The 19987-nt window shown below is 33.6% G+C and overlaps 1 protein-coding gene across 3 annotated transcripts in view; it reads right to left on the reverse strand.

The window, feature by feature from the left end:
• Nucleotides 1–1476: 1476 nt before the first annotated feature.
• The window catches only part of DCUN1D5 (defective in cullin neddylation 1 domain containing 5), a 28858-nt gene continuing 10347 nt past the window's right edge, over nucleotides 1477–19987 (reverse strand). For all 3 annotated transcript variants that reach the window (XM_030835690.2, XM_030835680.2, XM_070046184.1), the window contains 4 exons: nucleotides 8628–8736; nucleotides 8440–8544; nucleotides 6611–6713; nucleotides 1477–4798 (listed from right to left, as the gene is read on the reverse strand). In XM_030835690.2, coding sequence (XP_030691550.1) covers nucleotides 4743–4798; nucleotides 6611–6713; nucleotides 8440–8544; nucleotides 8628–8736 — 373 coding nt within the window. In that variant the 3' untranslated portion in view covers nucleotides 1477–4742. The remainder of the gene's footprint in view (nucleotides 4799–6610; nucleotides 6714–8439; nucleotides 8545–8627; nucleotides 8737–19987) is intronic.

A 19987-nucleotide genomic window follows, 5' to 3' on the forward strand; every position in this document is an offset into this window, starting at 1 on the left:
TGGTCCAGTGAAGTAAAAGTTCACAAGAAGAGTCTCTACAATTAAATAGTGAATTAGAGATAATTCACCTGAGGCTTGGGGCAGGAATTTATCTTTACATAATTTATATAAATTTGACCATAAAATTTAGACTGCTTTTTTGGGCTTCGGCAGTACTACTTATAGGTAACAATGTCTGTCAACAAAAAAGATCAAGTCTTAAGCAATTTGTTTGTCTGCTTGTTAACAGATACTTATGAAAGTAATAAAACTATATTCACTAAAAAGTTATATGATCTAGGGACTTCCCTGGCGGCACAGTGGTTAAGAATCCGCCTGCCAATGCAGGGGACACGGGTTCAAGCCATGATCTGGAAAGATTCCACATGCTGCGGAGCAACTAAGCCCGTGTGCCACAACTATTGAGCCTGCACTCTAGAGCCCGGGAGCCACAACTGCTGAGCCCACGCACCTAGAGCCTATGCTCCACAACGAGAAGTCACCACAATGAGAAGCCCACGCACCGCAAGAATAGCCCCCGCTCGCCGCAACTAGAGAAAGCCAGCGCAGCAACGAAAACCCAATGCAGCCAAAAATAAATAAAAAATAAATTTATATAAAAAAATTATGATCCAAAATATTTAATAATCCAGATTGGCCTTTCCTCAGGATATCAAAGATATTTTGCTGTTACTTCTCTTTTCTCCTGAAGAGTAAATAAAGCCTTCTTTGAAATGTTTCCATGTAATGATTGCCAGTATCAGTCAAGAAGTAATACTACCTCAAGAAGAGAGAATTCCTCTTTAAGAATTCTTTAGACGTATGATTAAGAGATTATTTTGCCTTTTCTCTTTGTTTAACATAGAAATGCATTTAAATTATGTATTAAAATGTCCCCAATTTATTTGATACTTTAGACATTTGGTAAGCACATGAGAGATGTGCTACAAAACTTTATGCTATAGGAGCCTTGAAAGCCCGAACAAAACTTTATGAGATTATGAATTATCACAACAGTTTTAAGTACACTTCAAGAAAGCAGTTAAAAAAAAATTAGTATTCTTACTGGCTTCTCAAGCTGAGTACATAATGTATTTCAATAAATGCTTTTGTAACTTCCCATAGCATTTAAGGAGAAGGGACATGTTTTGATGAAGAAATAGTTCAAAGTAAAATGTTTCAGGGCTTCCCTGGTTGCACAGTGGTTAATATTCTGCCTGCCAATGCAGGTTCGAGCCCTGGCTCGGGAAGATCCCACATGCCGCGGAGCAACTAAGCCCGTGCGCCACAACTACTGAGCCTGTGCTCAAAAGCCCACAAGCCACAACTACTGAGCCCACGCACCACAACTACTGAAGCCTGCGTGCCTAGAGCCCGTGCTCCGCAACAAGAAGCCACCGCAATGAGAAGCCCACGTACTGCAACGAAGAACAGCCCCCACTCACCACAACTAGAGAAAGCCCGCGAGCAGCAACAAAGACCCAACACAGCCAAAAATAAAAATAAATAAATAAATTTATTTTTTTTAAAAGTAAAATGTTTCATTATTAATACTCTACATTAACTTGTATGCTTTAAAAACTCTATCTTAAAATTCTACTCTCTTCCTCACCTCCTCACACAGTGACAGCATTAATATTGTTAAAGATAAATTTTTGGCTCAACAGATGCAAAGGCATTTGTATTTAAGAGAAGTACTCTTAAGGGTCAATCTAACATTCCCATAGAAGGCCCTCATATTCCCATTTAAGAAACACTAATCTAGAGTACTTCAAACAAAGTAATACTCAAATCAGAAAAACCTATACATTATACATAAAAATACTATTACTGTCAAAAATGGATTATGTCAAGAAGTTTACTGGAAGCATTCGAAAAACAAGAAACCATTAGACAATAAAAGACAAACATTGCAACAGAGTCAGGTCAGCACACAATACACCATTTTTTATCTCCTATTCAAGTAAGTTACCTGAATCCCTAGGCTATTTCCTAAAGATAGCATTCCTTGTTAAAAATTACTGGCTCCGAGGGTTTGGGGGACAAACTCTCCATCCTCTCACAGTTGAGAATCAACACCTGGCTCTACTTTTTTCCAGTAGTATAACATCTGTATGCTATTCTGTAAGAAGTCGTTTCCAATGATAAAGCACCATTGACTATTTCATACCACATGAAGGAAGTAATACTGAAAATTTTACAACAGGAGTTCTGGGAAGGCACTTAAAGCTAACTAGCTAAAAGAGCTCCAACAGTTAGAAGGTTTCTTTTTCATACTGCAGGCTCCTTAATACTATCTTCTTTGCTTATACCACTTAACCTCTTGATCAGTAGTTTCCCAATAAATTATGTTCAAATATAAATTAAAAAAAGAAAAGCCAAGAAAGGACAAGCCCACATTCTGAGATGAATGAGGCAGAGTAAGTTTGCTTCCAAAATAAACGAATGACTCTAAGAAGTGAAGAGAACTAGGAAGAGCAAGAGAGTAAAGCAAGCACGGCCTGGGTATAAGTGGGCTGTTGACATAAGGAAGAAGTAAGTTTCATTTAAATTTTCAGGTTCAAAGTCTAAAAGGTATCTTTGGATAAGTAAGCAAACTAAATAGTTTCATATATTTTATTTATTTAAAGGTCATCTATAAGTTTTGAGTGTTCCTTATTTCACTTTAATATTGAAGATGACAAAGACAATAAATTTTGTTCAGGCCATATATTGACAACTTGTAAAATTTCATTTTAAATTATATGTTTTGGAATTAAATAAAAATTGGCAATATTCTTCAAGTTCAGAAGTTGTTCCTTGAAAAGTCAAATTATCAAGACTCAAATGTCTAAAAATCTAAATGCTTTACAGTTGTCCCTCAGTATCTGAAGGGGACTGCTTCCAGGAGCCCCCAAGTTTACCAAAATCTGCAGATGCTCAAGTTCCATAGTTGGCCCTCCACATCCACAGGTTCTGCATCCATGGAGCCAGAAGGTTGACTGCATACTTATTTTTAAAAATCTGCCTATAAGCAGACCCACACAGTTCAAACCCATGTTGTTCAAGGATCGACTGTACTTATGACAAATTTAATATTAAAACATCATTCATAATGTCGTAACACTGTATGCTCAGTTCCAGTAATTCAGTGATTCTAATACTTAGCACAAGTATTCCAGGAAAATTAACCTTAACTATCAGACATTTAAGGGAAAAATTGTTTTCCATATTATACCAGTGTTTTACAAAGTTGTACAAAGTGATTTCATTAAGAAGTAAAACAGCAATCATTTTCTCCCAGCCCATTAACCAAAAAGCAAAATAAAATAAAAATCTTTAAAATGCTATTCTCCCATAAATATTCACTTCTGTAATCACTCATTAAATAAACTCACCATCAAAAATCAACCTTTACCTTAAATCCCAATAGAAATGTCCTTATTATGGAAAAGTAACTTATTTACTTTTCTCCACTCATACAATGAAACTAGGAATGTTACGGAGGTTGTGACTTGGCTGTAAATGTGAACAAGGTTTTCATATCACTGGGACATTGGATGGTTTGAAAAGGAATGTACAAACAGCCCTGCTGCTAGTCCAAAAGATGCCTTTCGTGTGAATTAGAAAAAAGGCTGTCCTGTCCTCAAGATACTTTATTGCCAAGTCAGAAATATGATAATTAGCAATGTAATTGTACCAATGTAAATGGCACCCTTGAGTTGGGCACAATTACACCCAGAGTTCTCCCATAAGTCCTTATTCTATTATATATTTTTTCCAATATATATTTTAACTAAGTCCACAACATCAGAGCTAAGGTTCCCTTATGACCAAAAAAGAGATGGAGGAGGGGTGCCCTCAACAAAACTCCCCAAATCACAAAATGACAGTTAAAAAAGATCATATATATATGCCACTAACAACAATAATGATGATGATACAGCTTCAATACTAGTCTTAATTTCTCTCATAAGGCTGTCTGATTTTGAAACCATTAATATATGAACCTTGCTCTTTCAAATATAAATGAAATTTTTAAACTTATAGAATACAGAAAACTTAAAATTCACATTAAGAATATACATGCAATGCTGATTTATGCTTATTGACAATACTATTTAATGGTTAGGAAATAAAATAACTAGACATAATCTTTCCAATTCTAAACTGTGCAGATAGAGTATGTGCACAGTATGTTGGCAGCTTTCACAGAAAACCACAGCTGAAAGCTGGAGCACTTCCAATATCCAGAAATGTATTTTATTAGCTGCATCAGAAAATCATTACCCCAGAAGTCAAGGCCAATAAATATTCTTTCTAATTGTGCAGAAATGAATATAATGAGCTATACCATCAGCAGACTACATTGCCAAATATTAAGATTGTTTAAAATCTTTAAAATTCCACAAATTCCCAGTATGACAGACCTCTAAAATTCAAGAATTAAAATTTACAAAAATAAATACCACTCTGACACTCAAGGGACATCTTCACTTTAAGGCCTTTGTCACAAATCTGAATCTTTATTGTTCTGAAATAAATGTTATAAACATAACTCAAAACAAAAACTTCAATATTCAGTCTCGGAAGAGGTGTGGCTCAATGCCCATAACATGTAACAAGAAAACTTCCTTTAAAAAAAAGGAAAAAAAAGTACGATGAGAAGTCTTTCATATGAGTCAAAATGCACCCCTTTGGTTTTTTTCTTTTTTTTCCTCGTCTCATTAGCTTGTACACACGTAAGGATCTAAAGGTTTGCATTTTCTTCACAATAGTTCTTGCTATGACGTCTGACGAACTTTCTGCCACTCGACAAATTCATCAAGAAGAACAGGCCCTAGAAATAAAAGGAGCAATGTTATTAGAGTTCAGGGAACACATCTCTCCAACTATAAAACAAACTCCCCACAAACTCTGTGGTGATGATAGGGAACTGACCCTTCCCTTCTCCAGGTGGTTTCCTTTCAGCCTCCCTATTCTACTTAATGAGTGCTTTCTTAGCCTTTTTTCTTTTTTCTTTTGACGTAAGGGACTTTCCACAATAGATATTTGTAGAAACCTGCTTCTCAAGATTTGTTTCATGAACTCTCCAATACTAAGTCATTATTAACCTCTCTCTTTTTCTAACTGCCCACAGCTTTCTGCCATTTAATTATTAAACAATCTGAAAAGTGTTTAACATACTATTTCTGTTACCTCACCAAGAAGTTTGTAACAGTTTATTGAAGGTGTGGCCATATTAGAGACTTATATATTGTTCCAGTAATAGGACCTAGTATAAATCTGAACACAAAGCAAGTACCTAACAAATACCTGACTTAAGAACTATTGTAAAAGATATTTTTATAACGCAGGGGGTTCAAATTCATTTACTTACAAAAGTCAGATAGGTAGTTTAAATAAGCTCACTGTTTATTTTTTGTAAATGTAGGAAACTCATTGCCACAAAGAAATATGCTTGCCCTATTCTTCTTAAAGCACACAACCCTCTGGTGGTCTCACTTTTCCTCTTGCTTTCGATAGACATATTTCTCTACTGTAAGAAAAACAGCAGACCAGCATAATAATAAATGGCAACTGAAAAGCAACCTAGTTGTTGGCATACTGTGGACCAACACACCGGAATGCAAGTCCAACATAAGCCACTACTTGGTTCCAGCCTAATTCCTATAAAAGAACACAGGAACAGTTTTGTCAGATTTTCTAACTTTTCAAGCAAATCCAGAAGCTTTTATTTTTATACAAAATGTCTCAGTTATAATGTTGACTCAAATGCACATGAAAATACACATTTGCAGGCCAGACATAGTCCTTGGGCTGCCAGTTTACTGCTGTAAGGTATTATTTCTAAAAATATTAAATTTTATACTATTTTGTAGGGGGAAGACACAATATATATAGAAAGAAATAAAGTTATCCCTTCAGTATTTTGTTTCTTCAGTGTCACAAAAATAAGTCCATAATTTCAGTTTACATTTATAGGAATGTATCTTTTCTATGTAATCCTTCACAACATTAAAACAACATATGCAACCAAACTGATGGTGGGAAATAAAAACTTAATTTATCGTGAGAATTCGTTTGGCTTATCTAAATAATTTATCATTACTTCAAAGTTCTATTTTATGGCATTCTGGATTTTCCACTGAAGGGGATGGACAGATATTTTAATTTGAAGGATTAAAAAATTGTAAATATTTCATTTCCTGTTTACTCAATAATTCCTGAGGGAAGTTACTTTGACATCATTTGCCATATTGTGAATGGCTATTATGATATTAATTTTAAAGCTTCTGCTATTGTAGCTGAGGTTTTGCTTTCCTATTTTTAAAATCATGACTTTACTTTTCTTTCATAGGAAAATGCCAGGAAAGGCAGGAATAAAGCAGAATTTTAGCTTCCAGCTGCAGAAATTATATTCTAAACTTAGCTACCAAGTAACCGAAAATATTTCATTTACCAGCACAGATTTTATAATGTTGCTCAATCTAAGTTCTGTACCTTCTACACCTGCCTCCTCCACACTTCTCACACAATTAAATAAGAAATTGTTAGGAAGTTTAAATCCTTTATGGTAATGCTACACAAATCCACGTTCTCATTTAATAGTTTTAACAATTTTACTTTCATAGGAAAACATTATACTTACAAGCACCATCTTCATCATAGTTACTAAGATCGGCATGGACTGTTCTGCTGAATTCTAACACATTGTACCACTGATCTTTGTTCATAACGCGATACTTTGATTGCTGTAGAAATGATATAATTTTTGGATTACAGAACAAGCACTATTTATTAGGACTTGACTTCAATAAACACAGTTATAACCTTTTTGTGATTTAGTCTTTCCTAAAACATTTATTCCTCTTTTAATTATTTGTGTTTCTAAGAGAATCCTCAGGGTCATTTAGATGTCAACTTCATCAAATTTATTTTTCCCTTTATTTTTCTTTCATTCTTTAATTTTTTGGGGGGCGGGGCACGGCATGCGGGATCTTAGTTCCCCCACTAGGGATCCAACCCCTGCAGTGGAAGCATGGATCTTATCCGCTAGACTGCCAGGGAAGTCCCCTTCTTTCATTCTTGAGGAATAACATGAGTGTCAAGGGCACTAACAGTAAGGGTAAAACTCAATAAACTTTTACCAATGTATATGCTTGTGTAATCACCAATGAGATCAAGCTATACAATGTTTCCCAACACAGTAAATTCCCTCCTACTGCTTCTCACTAAATCATTTCTTTACGTAAGATTTACTGTTTAGCACATTTTGAAGTTGGCATCTTTGGAGGCAATGGAAAGGGTACAGACTTGGGTTCAAATCTCACTTCTGCTACCTGAGTGACCTTGGGAAAGTTATTCATTGGCTAAGTGGAGATAAAACATAATTCAAAATGGTGTTATAAAGATTTAAAAAGATAATGTATGTCAAACACCCTCCACATAACAAGCATTTGAAAATATTTACTTCTCTCAGCTTCTTTTAGAGGGGAATATTTTTACAGTTATACTTATCGTTGCCCCAAAACTACTAATATGAGGAAGATTGATAACATCCATCAACCAATCTACTTTATTAGGCTTAAAGATTTAAGTGTGCACAAACCCATTCACATAAGACCTTCTTATACCACTGTCTATTATCACAAGTTTTAAACGAAACTAATCTGGGGAACTTGTTATGATAAACAACCAGCTTTATGAGAAATTATTTTCGAAGAAAAAGCATCTGTATTCAAGAAACAGTGAGAAGTGAGAAGTATACAAAAAAATGAAATGAAATGAAATAAAATGAAATAAACAAAATAAAATAGAAAGAAGCACAAAAACAGATAGGAAACTAAAGAAAGCAATGAAAAAAAGGACAGTATCTTCTTCAAACCACCACATACAGAAGGTGCTATGATAAACCTTCTAAAAGAATACTTTCTTCATAAATTCAGCATACATTTCTCAGTAATCACTATATTTAAGTACATCCTCATATTTGTGTACATAAAGTTTATTCTAATTCTTTAGATTGAACCTACGTTTTAATACTAAAATTGGTTCTCTTATATTGATTTTTTCAGCCTAATACCCTGTATAACAGAGAGAAACCTGATTTAGAAAGCTTGAGATTTGTGCACTAGCATATATTCTCTCCTGCAAAAATCCCAAGAAACTAATTTTACATGAAGGATGTCTGTGCTAAAATATATTTTCTGAAGGTTTCTTTTTTATCTTTTTTTTTTGTGGGGGGTTGCAAGGCAGGGAATAAAAATGAACTTATGTACAGAATATGTTAATGAACATGAACTCATGTCTAAAAATGACAGCGGATACATACACATTTTAACAAATTTTCAAACACTTAAGCAGAATTTTTAAAAAGCACAGTATTAAAAAATCTACTTGTTTTTCTTCAATTAAAGGTATATTTTCAATCAGCTTAAGTTTTAAAATATTATTTTAAAAATAAAAACACATACATACCTCCAGGTACTGGTAAAATACTGAAAACAGTGGCCATGTCCTCCCAAGGAGAAGAGCTAACATAGACTTAGCTGTATCAATATCAAGGCTTCTCTGATCTTTATCCTAAAATAAAGGTAAAAGTTTCCCTAAGTGTGGTTTCAAGATTAAAAAAATATTAAAATTGAAAACATGGAAATTCCACCTACCCTTGCAAAATCAAAGGCATATCTGTAGATATTCTTAAATGAAGAAATATCATTCAACTGTGAGCGCAAAAAGTCAAATTTGTTCTGTAACTTTTCTGTGCAGTCACACCTTAAATTAAAAAAATCAAACATATTACATAATTAAGAAAATTAAATAAAAGCATCTTTAGGAGTTAGAAGGAATGCATTAAAGAAAAAACTGAGCACATTTATGAAGTTAATTTAGGTTTAAAATTCTCTGATTCACAAATTTAGAATAACAAACTATTGCCTTGTATCTACCAATGCAATACAAAAAGGAAAGATGATAAAAGAAAATCTGGCAATCAATGCAAGTTCACTCCAATAACTTTTCTTTAAAAAAAAACACAACTCCATCAAAAACTCGAATAAAATCACAAATATTTGATAAAAAGAGATGTATTAAAATGTGCTTTTACCACAAATAAAGTTAAGATGACAGAACAAATAAAATTAATCAGGCGTCTGATACAAATTTCACTGGGAAGTTCTTAGGTACCAGCTTGGTGAAAGAGATTAGCCATGATTGCTTTTACAAGTTTAGTATATAACTCATTGGAAATACATTAGTGATTCAGTCATAAACTCAGATTCCTACATTTTTAGTAAACAAAAAATCAAAGTAAATCAGTGATAGCACCTAACTTCACATAAGGCACATATACAAAAGAATGCAAACAAGTAATACGTGTTATTTCTAAAGACTAGACATGAAGTATAAGAAGCTAAAGAGATGGAATGTCCAAAAATATTTACTGGCTTTCTGACTCCCCCTGGGTTGATATATTCCCCTACTTAGGAAGAAGCAAGGCAGACAAAGCCTTTCACAATTGGCACAAATCTCCAGTCTCATCTCCTGCCAGGGCCCAATATCCTTAAAATATAACTGTGCTCTAGTTATAATTTCACTTACTATTCCCAAATGTCACAGCTATGCTTTAGCACACATTATTTTATCTACTTGATATGCTGTTCCTTCTAACATTTTGACAAAATATTACTCATCAAAACCTAACTCACAGTTTGCGCTCTCTGAGATCATCTGACTCCCTCCGATCAAATTAGTTGTGCCATCTACTGTGACCAACTGTATTCCACTCAAAACTGAATTTTAGTACTCATGACGTAGACACCTAGCATTCTCAGCTTTAACCAAGACTTTCACTATTCTAAATCAAAATTGTGATGTGTAGTAACTTATTGTTTTATTAAGGTGTAAATTTCTAGTGTTACTTAACTCTTGCATTCTTAGAATAAGCCAAACTTGGTCATGTTATCTATTTTATACACTGCTAGATATCTTGCTATGTTCATAAGTGAGACTGGCTTGTATATTTTATTCTTTCACATTCTCTTTTCTCGCTCTATAACAAGTTATACCATAAGCTTCAAAAACAAAAAAAAATGAGAAATAGTACCCTTTCTTCTGTTTTCTGAAAAAGTTTACTGAACACTGGAATTAGGATTTGTCCAAACTCAGCAACTGAAAATCCACCTGGGCCTTTTCATTGAGGGAAGGAAAACCTTTTAATTACTAAATCAGCATTTTAAATGGCTATCAGACCATTCAGATTTTCTATGTCTTTTTGAATCAGTTTTGGTCATTTATACACTTTTCTGATCATTTATTTCATATATAATTTTATTTAAATATGCCAATTAAAATATTTATAATATTTTCTAATATGATTATTATATTTATATATTTTTGCCTTTTCTTTGCTTTTCTTAATCACCTTGCCATAATTTAATTCTCTCAATTGTATCTTTTTTCTATTTTAGTAAGGTCTGGACATCTTTTTATCTCTTCTGCTTTCTTTGGGTTAATCCTTTTTCTAACTTCTTAAATTAGATACCAGTTCATTTGGTTTCAGGCTTTTCTTCTCTTTTAATATAACATTTAACACTATAGACCTCCCTCTAAGTACAATTTTAGCTTCAGCCACAGTTTTGTAAGTATTATTGATTTGATTATTCACTTGTAAATGAAGCCTTAACAAGAGTGGTTTCAGAGGAGTCGCAGGGATAAAAGTTTTGCTAGAATAGGTTTAAAAGAAAGAACGAGAAGAGAGAAACTGGAGAAAATAAGCATAGACAACTGCTTTCAAAGAGTCTGGTTCTAAAATGGAGCAGAGAAAAGAGCTCTAAAGTGGAATAGTGAAGGAGGGCAGAAGGTTTGCTTTTTAAAAAAATAGATACAAGAAATAACTTCTACTTTTAGGAAGATGAAGTAAATGTTCTCTTCCCTATCTCTCCTGCTAATTCAACTAAAAGCCCTAGACATTATATATAAAACAAACATAAGAAGACTCTGAAAGAATCTGAGAAACAATACAGTAGTATGTTCCCTGGGTTTTCTTTTTGCCTTGTCTATCGCAGACTTGGAGATGAAGGAGTCAGAAAAACGGAAATGCCAATGAGGGCAGACAAACAAACAAACAAAACAAACAAACAAAAAACCTGCTCTCCCACTAGTCAAAAGTAAGCAGCCTAACAAGACAGAAAACATTAGAAAGAAACACTCTTCTCCTGTCAAACACCAAAGAAAAAACTGGCTCAAACCCCAGTAACGCCAGCAAAGACTGAATGGGGACCTGAATGGTCTACCCTCACCAGAGTATAAGGAGTTTGCCCTCTCAAATTCTGCAGTGTCAGTAGTGGAAACCACATGGGGAACATGAACTTCCACTCCCACCAGTTAGTAAAAAGCAGCCAATCCTCCTCTGACCTGAGGTAGTGTCAGAGGAGGATTTATAAAGAGTCAGGGCTTTCACCATCACTGCAGGAACAAGGCCACCACCCTAGTAGTGTCAGTAGAGACTTTTTGGGGAACAAGAAAGTATCATTGGAGGCCTAGTGGGACCTAAAACTCTCATGTCTGCTAACAGTAATGAGGACTTCCCTCCTCGGATGTCAACAGATGCAGAGTGAGGAACTTTGATTTCTATAGGCTGGAAGTAATAAGGTAGTGGCCCTCACTTTTCCTGCTGAAGTGGTATGAGAGGAAGCTAGCTAAAACAGAAGGCTTAAATAAGATCCAGAGTTTCATAATGTAATACTCAAATCTTACAGGTTTCAATAGAGAAGAAAAAATAATTGCTTGCCACAGCAAAACCAAGATCTCAAATAGAAAGGAAAAAGACAATCAATAGATGCAAACACTGAAATGATAGAGATGTTTAGAATTACTTGACACAGATTTTAAAGCAGCTATTATAAAAATGCTTCAAAAAGCAATCATGAACAAATTAAAACAAATGAAAAGATAGACACTACCAGCAAAGAAATACAAAGTCTAAGGAAAGAAATATATAAAAGAACCAAATGGAACTTTTTGAATTATAAAATACAGAGCAGACTTAAACCCTAATATATCAATAATTAAATTAAATATAAGTAGCTTAAATATAACAATTATAAGAGAGAGATTGACAGAGTAGGTAAAAAAAAAAAAAACCTAACTGCTATTTAGAAGAAACTGACTTCAAACATAATACAGGCAGATTGAAAGTAAAAGAATGGAAAAAGATATATTGTAGAAACAACCAAAAGAAAAGAGGGGTGGCTACACTAATATCAGCTAATGTAGACTTTAGAGCAAAGAAATTAACAGAATAGAGAGGAACATTACATAATGACAAAAGGTCAATCCACCAAGACATAACAATCCTAAATGTATGCACCAGACAATGGAGCTGCAAAATATGAGACAAAAACTTATAGAACTGAAAGGGGAAATAAACAAATTCACAATTACAGTTACAGATTTCCACACCTCTCTCTCAGCAATTGAGAGAACAACTACACAGAACATCAGTAGACATATAGAAGAATTCAACAGCACCATCAATCAACAGGATCTAATTGACATTAATAGAACATTCTATTCAATGGCAACAAAATACTTATTCTTTTCAATCCTGAGCCATAAACAAACCTTGACAGATATAAAAGAATTGAAATCACACAGAATATGTCCTCTGACCACAATGAAACCCAACTAGAAATAACACTTAGAAACTAAACAGCCAACTCCTAAATAATCCATGGGTGAGAGCAAGTCTCAACGGAAACCAAAAAATATACTGAAGTGAATGAAAATGAAAAAACATGTCAAATTTTGTGAGACACAAAGCAGTGCTGACAGGGAAATTTACAGCACTAAATACAAACATCAGAAAAGAGAAAAAGTCTCAATCAATAATCTAAGCTCCTACCTTTGGAATCTTTTCTAGAGAAAAAAATCAATGAAACAAAGATGTGATTCTTTGGAAAAGATCAATAAAATTGACAAGTCTCTAGCAAGAATGACAAAGAAAAAAGAGAAGACAAAGATTACCAACATCAGGGATGAAACAAAGGATATCATTACAGACCTGCAGATATCAAAAGGATATAAATTTGACAACTTAAGATGAAATGGACCAATTCCTTAAAAAGAAAAAAAATACAACACTCAAAATTTTAACTATTAGAGTATGTAACTATTAAATTATTAATAAATTGAATTCAAAAGTTAAAAACATCTATAAAAGACATCTACAGGTTCAGGTGGTTTCACTGGAGAATTCCACCAATCTTTGAAGACCAATTCTACAGCCTCCTACAAAACATAAACTATAAGGAAAAACTTCCCAATTTATTTTATAAAGCCAGTATCACCTTAACAGCAAAACCAGAAAAAGACAGTATTTTAAAAAAATCATCACAAGAAAAAAAAAATTTATAGCTATGTATACTGATGGATGTTAACTAGACTTATTGTGGTGATCATTTTGCAATATATACAAATATTGAATCATTACGTTATACACCTGAAACTAATATAATGTTATATATGTCAATTGTACCTCAATAAATAAGAAAAAGAAAGAAAATTACAGGCCAATATCCCTCATGAAGCCATAATAAAATATTAGCAAGTAAAATTAAGAAGTATATAAAAATAATTATAAACCATGATCAAGTGGGATTTATTACAGGTATGCAAGATTGATTCAGTACTCAAAAATCAATGTAATCACATTCATAGGCTAAAAAAAGAAAAATTACATGATTATATGATTTAACGCAGAAAAAATATTTAAAATACATAATATCTATTCATGTTAAAACTCTCAGAAAAACACAAATAGAGGAGAACTCCCTCAACTTGATAAAGAGCACCTACAAACAACCTACCAGAAAAAGTACTTAATGGTGAAAGACTGACGTGTTTACCTCATCATGGGGAGCCAAAAAAGGATGTCTGCACTCACCACACTTATTCAACACAGAAGTTCTAGCCAATGCAATATTTCAAGGAAAGGAAATAAAGGGCATACAGACCAGAAAAAAAAATAAAACTGTCCCTATTTCATGTCATAATGATATGACATGACTGTCTGTGGAAAACACAAGGAATACACACAAAAGAATCTTAGAATAAGTGAGTTCAGCAAGGTCACAGGACATACAAAAATCAATTATATTTCTATATATTAATAATGAGCATGTGGATGCTAAAATTAAACATACAATACTACTTACAGTGGTCAAAATAAAGATGAAATATTTAGGTTTAATTCTTACAAAACATGTACAGGACATATGTTTGACACAAGACTGATGAAAGAAACCAAACACTTAAATAAATGGAGACATACCTATCTTCCACCAATTGAAAGAGTCAAAAAAGTAAAGATGTAATTATTCTGAAATTCACATTCAGTTTAACAAGAACCTCAGTAAGATTTTTTTTTGTAAATATAGAAGATTATTCTAAAATTTTTGGAAAAGCAAAGAAACTGTAGTACCTTAAAAAAAATTTGAAAAAAGATGAAATCAGTCTACCTGACTTCAAGACTTAGTATGTAGCTAAAGTAATCCACACTGTGTGGTAGTGGAAGAAGATCAACAGAACAGAGAACCTAGAAAAAGACCACACAAATATGCCCAAATGATTTTTGACAGAAGTGTAAAGCAATTCAATAGGAGAAAGAGACTTTTCAACAAATGGTACTGGTGCAAGTGGACATCCACAGGTAAAGAAATAAACCAAAATCTAAGTCTCATACTTTTTAAAGAAATCAACTCAAAATGGATTACTGATTTAAAAGTAAAATGTAAAAATATAAACCTTCTAGAAAAAATGTAAGAAAAAATTCTCGGGATCTAGAGCTAGGCAAAGAATTCTTAAGACTTGACACCAAAAACACATAAAAAGGAAAAACTGATAAACTGGACATCATCAAAATTTAAAACTTTTGCTCTGCAGAATTCCTTTGAAGAGAATGAAAACACAAGCTACAGAGAGGGAGAAAATATTTGCAAACCACATATTCAATGAAGGAATTAAATCTAGAATATAGAGAAAACTCTCAAAACTTAACAGTAAAAAAAAAAATTTATCCACTATAGCTCTTAACCTCTTTCCTATTTTCCTCAGATATTGTAGGTCACTGATTCCTATTTTATTTACATCTATCTCCTTTGCAGCTCACCTATTGAGTTTTAAATCTTTTATATATTTCACTTTTAGAAATGTAATTATCTGAAATCTGATCATCTGAGACCATTCCTCTTTTTTCTTTTAAAACACATTAAATGTAGTTATTTTATACTGAGACTATAATTATTCAAAATACTAGCCTTAAAGTCTTATTTTAAAGTTTAAGATCTGTTTCACAACTTGTTTAGTGATTTCTGATTGTTAATGATCACTGAAATTTTTTCTGCAGAAATTGAGGCTTCTGTTTAAAATGCTTTCCTGTACAGAAGAATTGCTTCCATGAAACACATGGGAGTACTGATTACCTGGGACAATTCCAAAATACGTTTCTGGATTGTGCCTAAATCTGACGAAGAGCCGTGCCATGCGGCTTGTGGGTTCTCAGTTCCCCACCAGGGACTGAACCCGGGCCACAGCAGTGAAAGACCGGAATCCTAACCATTAGGCCACTGGGGAACTCCCCACAAAGAGCTTTTAATTAGGAATTCTCTCAACCAGAAGCCCTCTGCCTCCAACTGTATATGCAGAACCAAGCCCAAGCAATCAAGTCTCCATCTATTGGGTAGGTTTGGCCTCAATGACTAAATATAGGAGGTTTTGATCTGATTCTCGTTGCAATTTGTCTCCAGTTCCCAACATGCACAGATAAACGGCCAGATCCTAGGTGACTAAGAATAGGTAGGTATCCTCAGGGTAAATGCCAGCTCCGTAGATCCCTATGGAATCACCATCTCTTATAAATTCTGGCCTCTGATTATTTTCCTTAATTTATATTCAAGTCCAGGTGTGTTTTTTTAAAAGATGCTTTAATAATTTATCCGACATTTAACTGTTTAATATGGGAAATGGTTTGTTTGCACATTTAGGATGCCATAACTGCCAGAAACAAAAATCAAAATTTGGATAAGTTAATCATCTAATATGTCTGGGGCCTAGTTCCTTGCATATGAATGAGTGCACAAAATGTTTCATGCAGAAACAAGAAAAATTTATTCTTATCATTTATTAGAAATTTATTACTTACTATTTCAATAAATGGCTTCTATTAGTACAAAAATTCTTCATTATATGAAAAAGTTTTAATGAAAGTTGAAAATGCAGTTAACTTCTACTAGAAGAATACACAAAAGAAACAAATTCTCAGATTATATGCTACTATTAAGCTGTCTGAAAATTAGGAAATGAAGTCTTCAATATCTCCAGTTATCAACTGAAAATGTTCAGAAGGTACTAGTACTAAAGTAGCTAGTTACATGTACTCCCTTCCCCATCATGATCTATTTTAGGTAGGGGCCTCATTTTCTGTAAATCTTTGTAGCTTCCTGAAGCAGTGCTTTTCACATTTTTTTTAGTGATGTGACTCACATTTTCACACAAAATCTCATGCAGAATCTTAACAGACTTGCGATTCAGGAAGGCAAACAAGTTAAAGGATACCTCCCTACTTTCAAAAGTTATCTCTCACTACCACCAGAGTTTGAAAATCATCCTCGTGGCATATTAACATGGGGCCTGGCATATAGAAGCACTCCAAAATTATTTGTTAAATAAAAGTATTATTTAACAAGATTATGTTAAATAATAAACCACAAAGTAGATGATATATTAATTTAATTACAAGAAGTTTCAAAATTCCTAGCTGGGGAAAGGTTAGTGGAAAACTGTAGTTCAAACAAAATTGTAAAGTGTATAAGTAGTGACTGACAAGTCTCTCAAGGAGATAAGAATCCAAGAGATTACAATCCTTCCCAAATATTTTACATTCCATAGGTACATAGAGTGACAATATTACTTAGGATATGATCTCAACAAGCTTAAGACAGAGATAAAGAATGAAGTTTCAAGTCAAATAGAGACCAGTTAAAATTCCAATTTCTCCACTTTCCAGTCACGTGGCTTTAGGCAAGTTACTTAACCTTTACCGATCTGTTTCCCATTTTAAAACCACAAAAACAGTAAGAGACAGCCGTAAGATTAAATGAGAATCAGGTAGTAAATGCGTAGCACAGTTCTTAGCTTGACAGGCTCCTTTTGAGGCAAATGGCTGAAAAATCATCTTCACATTGGTGGCTCGCTCCAAACTATTTCTTATCATTATAATCGCTTATCTACATCTTTCAGTTGAGAAATAATTTAATAGAACTGACAATTAATGTTTTCTTCTTGGAGAAGAGTGAAAAAAATAAGAGCACGAACTTCCGTATCTATTACCAACATCATAAAGACCGTGACCAGACCCAGCAAAACCAGTAATCATGCCCAAGCAGTTAAACACTATTCTTATAGTTAATCTAGCCCCAAAATAGACTCACAAGAGTTAATAATGTTGACACCTCCTAACTTGGCAAGTTTAGAAAGACTATTTCCCCTGAACTAAAAAGAAATGCATACTTAACTAGTGTAGCATGGAAAGTAAGAATAGCACTTTTTAAAATAACAATCAAATAAAACCACACAGATTTTAGGGAACACTGGCACAATATAACAGCAATCTCCAAGGTCACTGCTGTTAGAATCAGTGAAATGGGTTTAAATTTCAACATAAAGGCTTAGGAATTAATTTCTTGAGTATTGTTAAACATCTGATTAACAAGAGAGGCTTCTGAATTTCTGCTTCACTTAAGACCTTTAAAATGAGAAAAAATTTTCATTTATATATTAGATCTAAGTGAGGTTATCTTCCTTAATCATTAAGTCAGTAAGAATGCCATGACACACTGATGTATAACAGGAAGAATTTTATTCACCAAGTTATGGATTTAGAACTTTCTCTGACGAGATTGGGCGCATTGAGAGTGGTATGGCCATAGACTAGAACTTTCTCTGAATCAGGTGTATCAATCCGAACCATACAATTAATCCATCTCTGGGGGGTATTTGGAAATGTGGAGCGGGGGCATTTTGAAATTGTTTTGATGACTCTGGGGGAGAGCAAACGGGAAGAATGCCAATGGCAATTAGTACTTGGGCCCAAAATGCTAAGTGAATGATAGTCATACATCACAGACACCACAGCATCCAATCTATTCAACTCTTCCACTCCCACCAAAAAAATTGTATAAATGTTCCCCATTCCTCTCTCCTAAAGAAAGTGAAGCCAGTTAAGCCTATAATCTTCAAAGTACAATGCTCAATATGGAGATCAGAAGGTGTACAACTTGTAGTCTACTGGCAGACAGCTTAGTTACTACCATTCTTGTCAGATGCTATCCTTTTGGCTCTTTTTTTCATTATCATAATCAAGTATACTCTTGTCAAAGATATATGCCCACAATTTTCTCTAACAGCATGGTAGATGCTCCAACAACAAACTTTCAGCTAGTAGATATGAGAAAAGTTATCCGCTCCAGTAAGGTATGCCAGAATAAAATTTTCAAGTATCCTTGGAATCTTGCCTCTACAGATGTGCATCTTAATGGGGATAAGGTCCACAGATTTTCTAAGGTTCTCAAAAGAGTCTATGACCTAAAAAAAAAAAAAACCTCCTCTATTGAAAACTATCCCCAAAATCTTTGATGATTCCTATGCTCAAAAATCTCTGATGGCTTCCCAAGCTAAAACATATGGTTTGAACTCTCTCAACATATTAGTCAAAGCCCTGCATAATGTAGCCATTATCCCAACTATCTGGAGTTTAAAACTACTCTGTCAATTTTCTTTATGTACCTTTTGATTCTAGCAAACTAGACATATGTTTTCTTTTCTCAAGGTTCTGCTCACAATTTCTTCTTGAAACAACATTTTCCTATACCCTCAACCATCAAAATCCTAATCATTCTTCAAGGTCCAGTTCAAATGCCACACCTACAGTAAAGACTTTCCCGTCTACTCAGCTGGAATTAACCTCTTTAGCAGCTGTGCTTTCATAGTATTTGGTACTTTTACTCTAGTACTTGTCCCATCCCACCTGGATTTATGGTTACAGTATGCCTATGGTTACAGTATGGCTGCAGTAATGCCTTTCCCGCCCTAATGAAATGTAACTAAGGGACAGAGTTGTGTCCCATGCCTCATTGTGATCATCAGTAAGCGGCACAGTACTTTAGATAAAATAGGTGTTTAAATATCTCCTAAATTAAATCTGACTTGAAGGGAAATTTGATTATTATTAAACAATGATGAAAATGAAATAGAGCAAAGTATCTGGAAAGGATATGGCAATTACATCCCTGAAACTTAAAAAAATGGCCATTCTAGTCCAATTATATACAAATTCATACCCATAAATTCTTTCACACAAAAGAGAAGGACAATTCAGTTGTGGAAAGTTTGTATGAATAACAGCTTTAAAATAAATAAATGTAAAAAAAAAAAGTACTCTGAAAACTGTTAAGCATTATACAGTTACAGATTATAATTAACCATGATTATGACAGTCCCCTATTCTTGACCATAATATACATTTTAACTACCAGACTGTTTCTATTCTTTAGCAGAGCTCTACTTAAAGTTTTCTACGCGTTAAAATTCATTAATTTGAAATAATTGATAACTACATTAAGATGATTTAGGAACCATCAAATAACTATGTCCAGATTAAATTAAATCCTAAAAATATGAAAAATCTATAAAAGGAATCAAGTCTGTGAAATTTTACATTTTATAATGATTATATAAAACCAAGTATACTAGACAACTATACATTTTTAAAAAAACAAGTTTTATAGATTCTTTTGTCTCTATTGGTTTACATTTTAAACTATTTTATTCCTAGCAAGTTCTTTACAAGAAGATTCAGGGAGTAATAAGATTAAGCCAATTAAGAGAAGATACTCTGTACTTCAACAAAGCAATCTAGATCATTGGGGGTAAAAAAAAAAAATAACATTTTCCCAGTCAAGAGTGCTTG

This window comes from Globicephala melas, chromosome 8 (assembly GCF_963455315.2).
Source record: "Globicephala melas chromosome 8, mGloMel1.2, whole genome shotgun sequence".
Taxonomy (NCBI): domain Eukaryota; kingdom Metazoa; phylum Chordata; class Mammalia; order Artiodactyla; family Delphinidae; genus Globicephala; species Globicephala melas.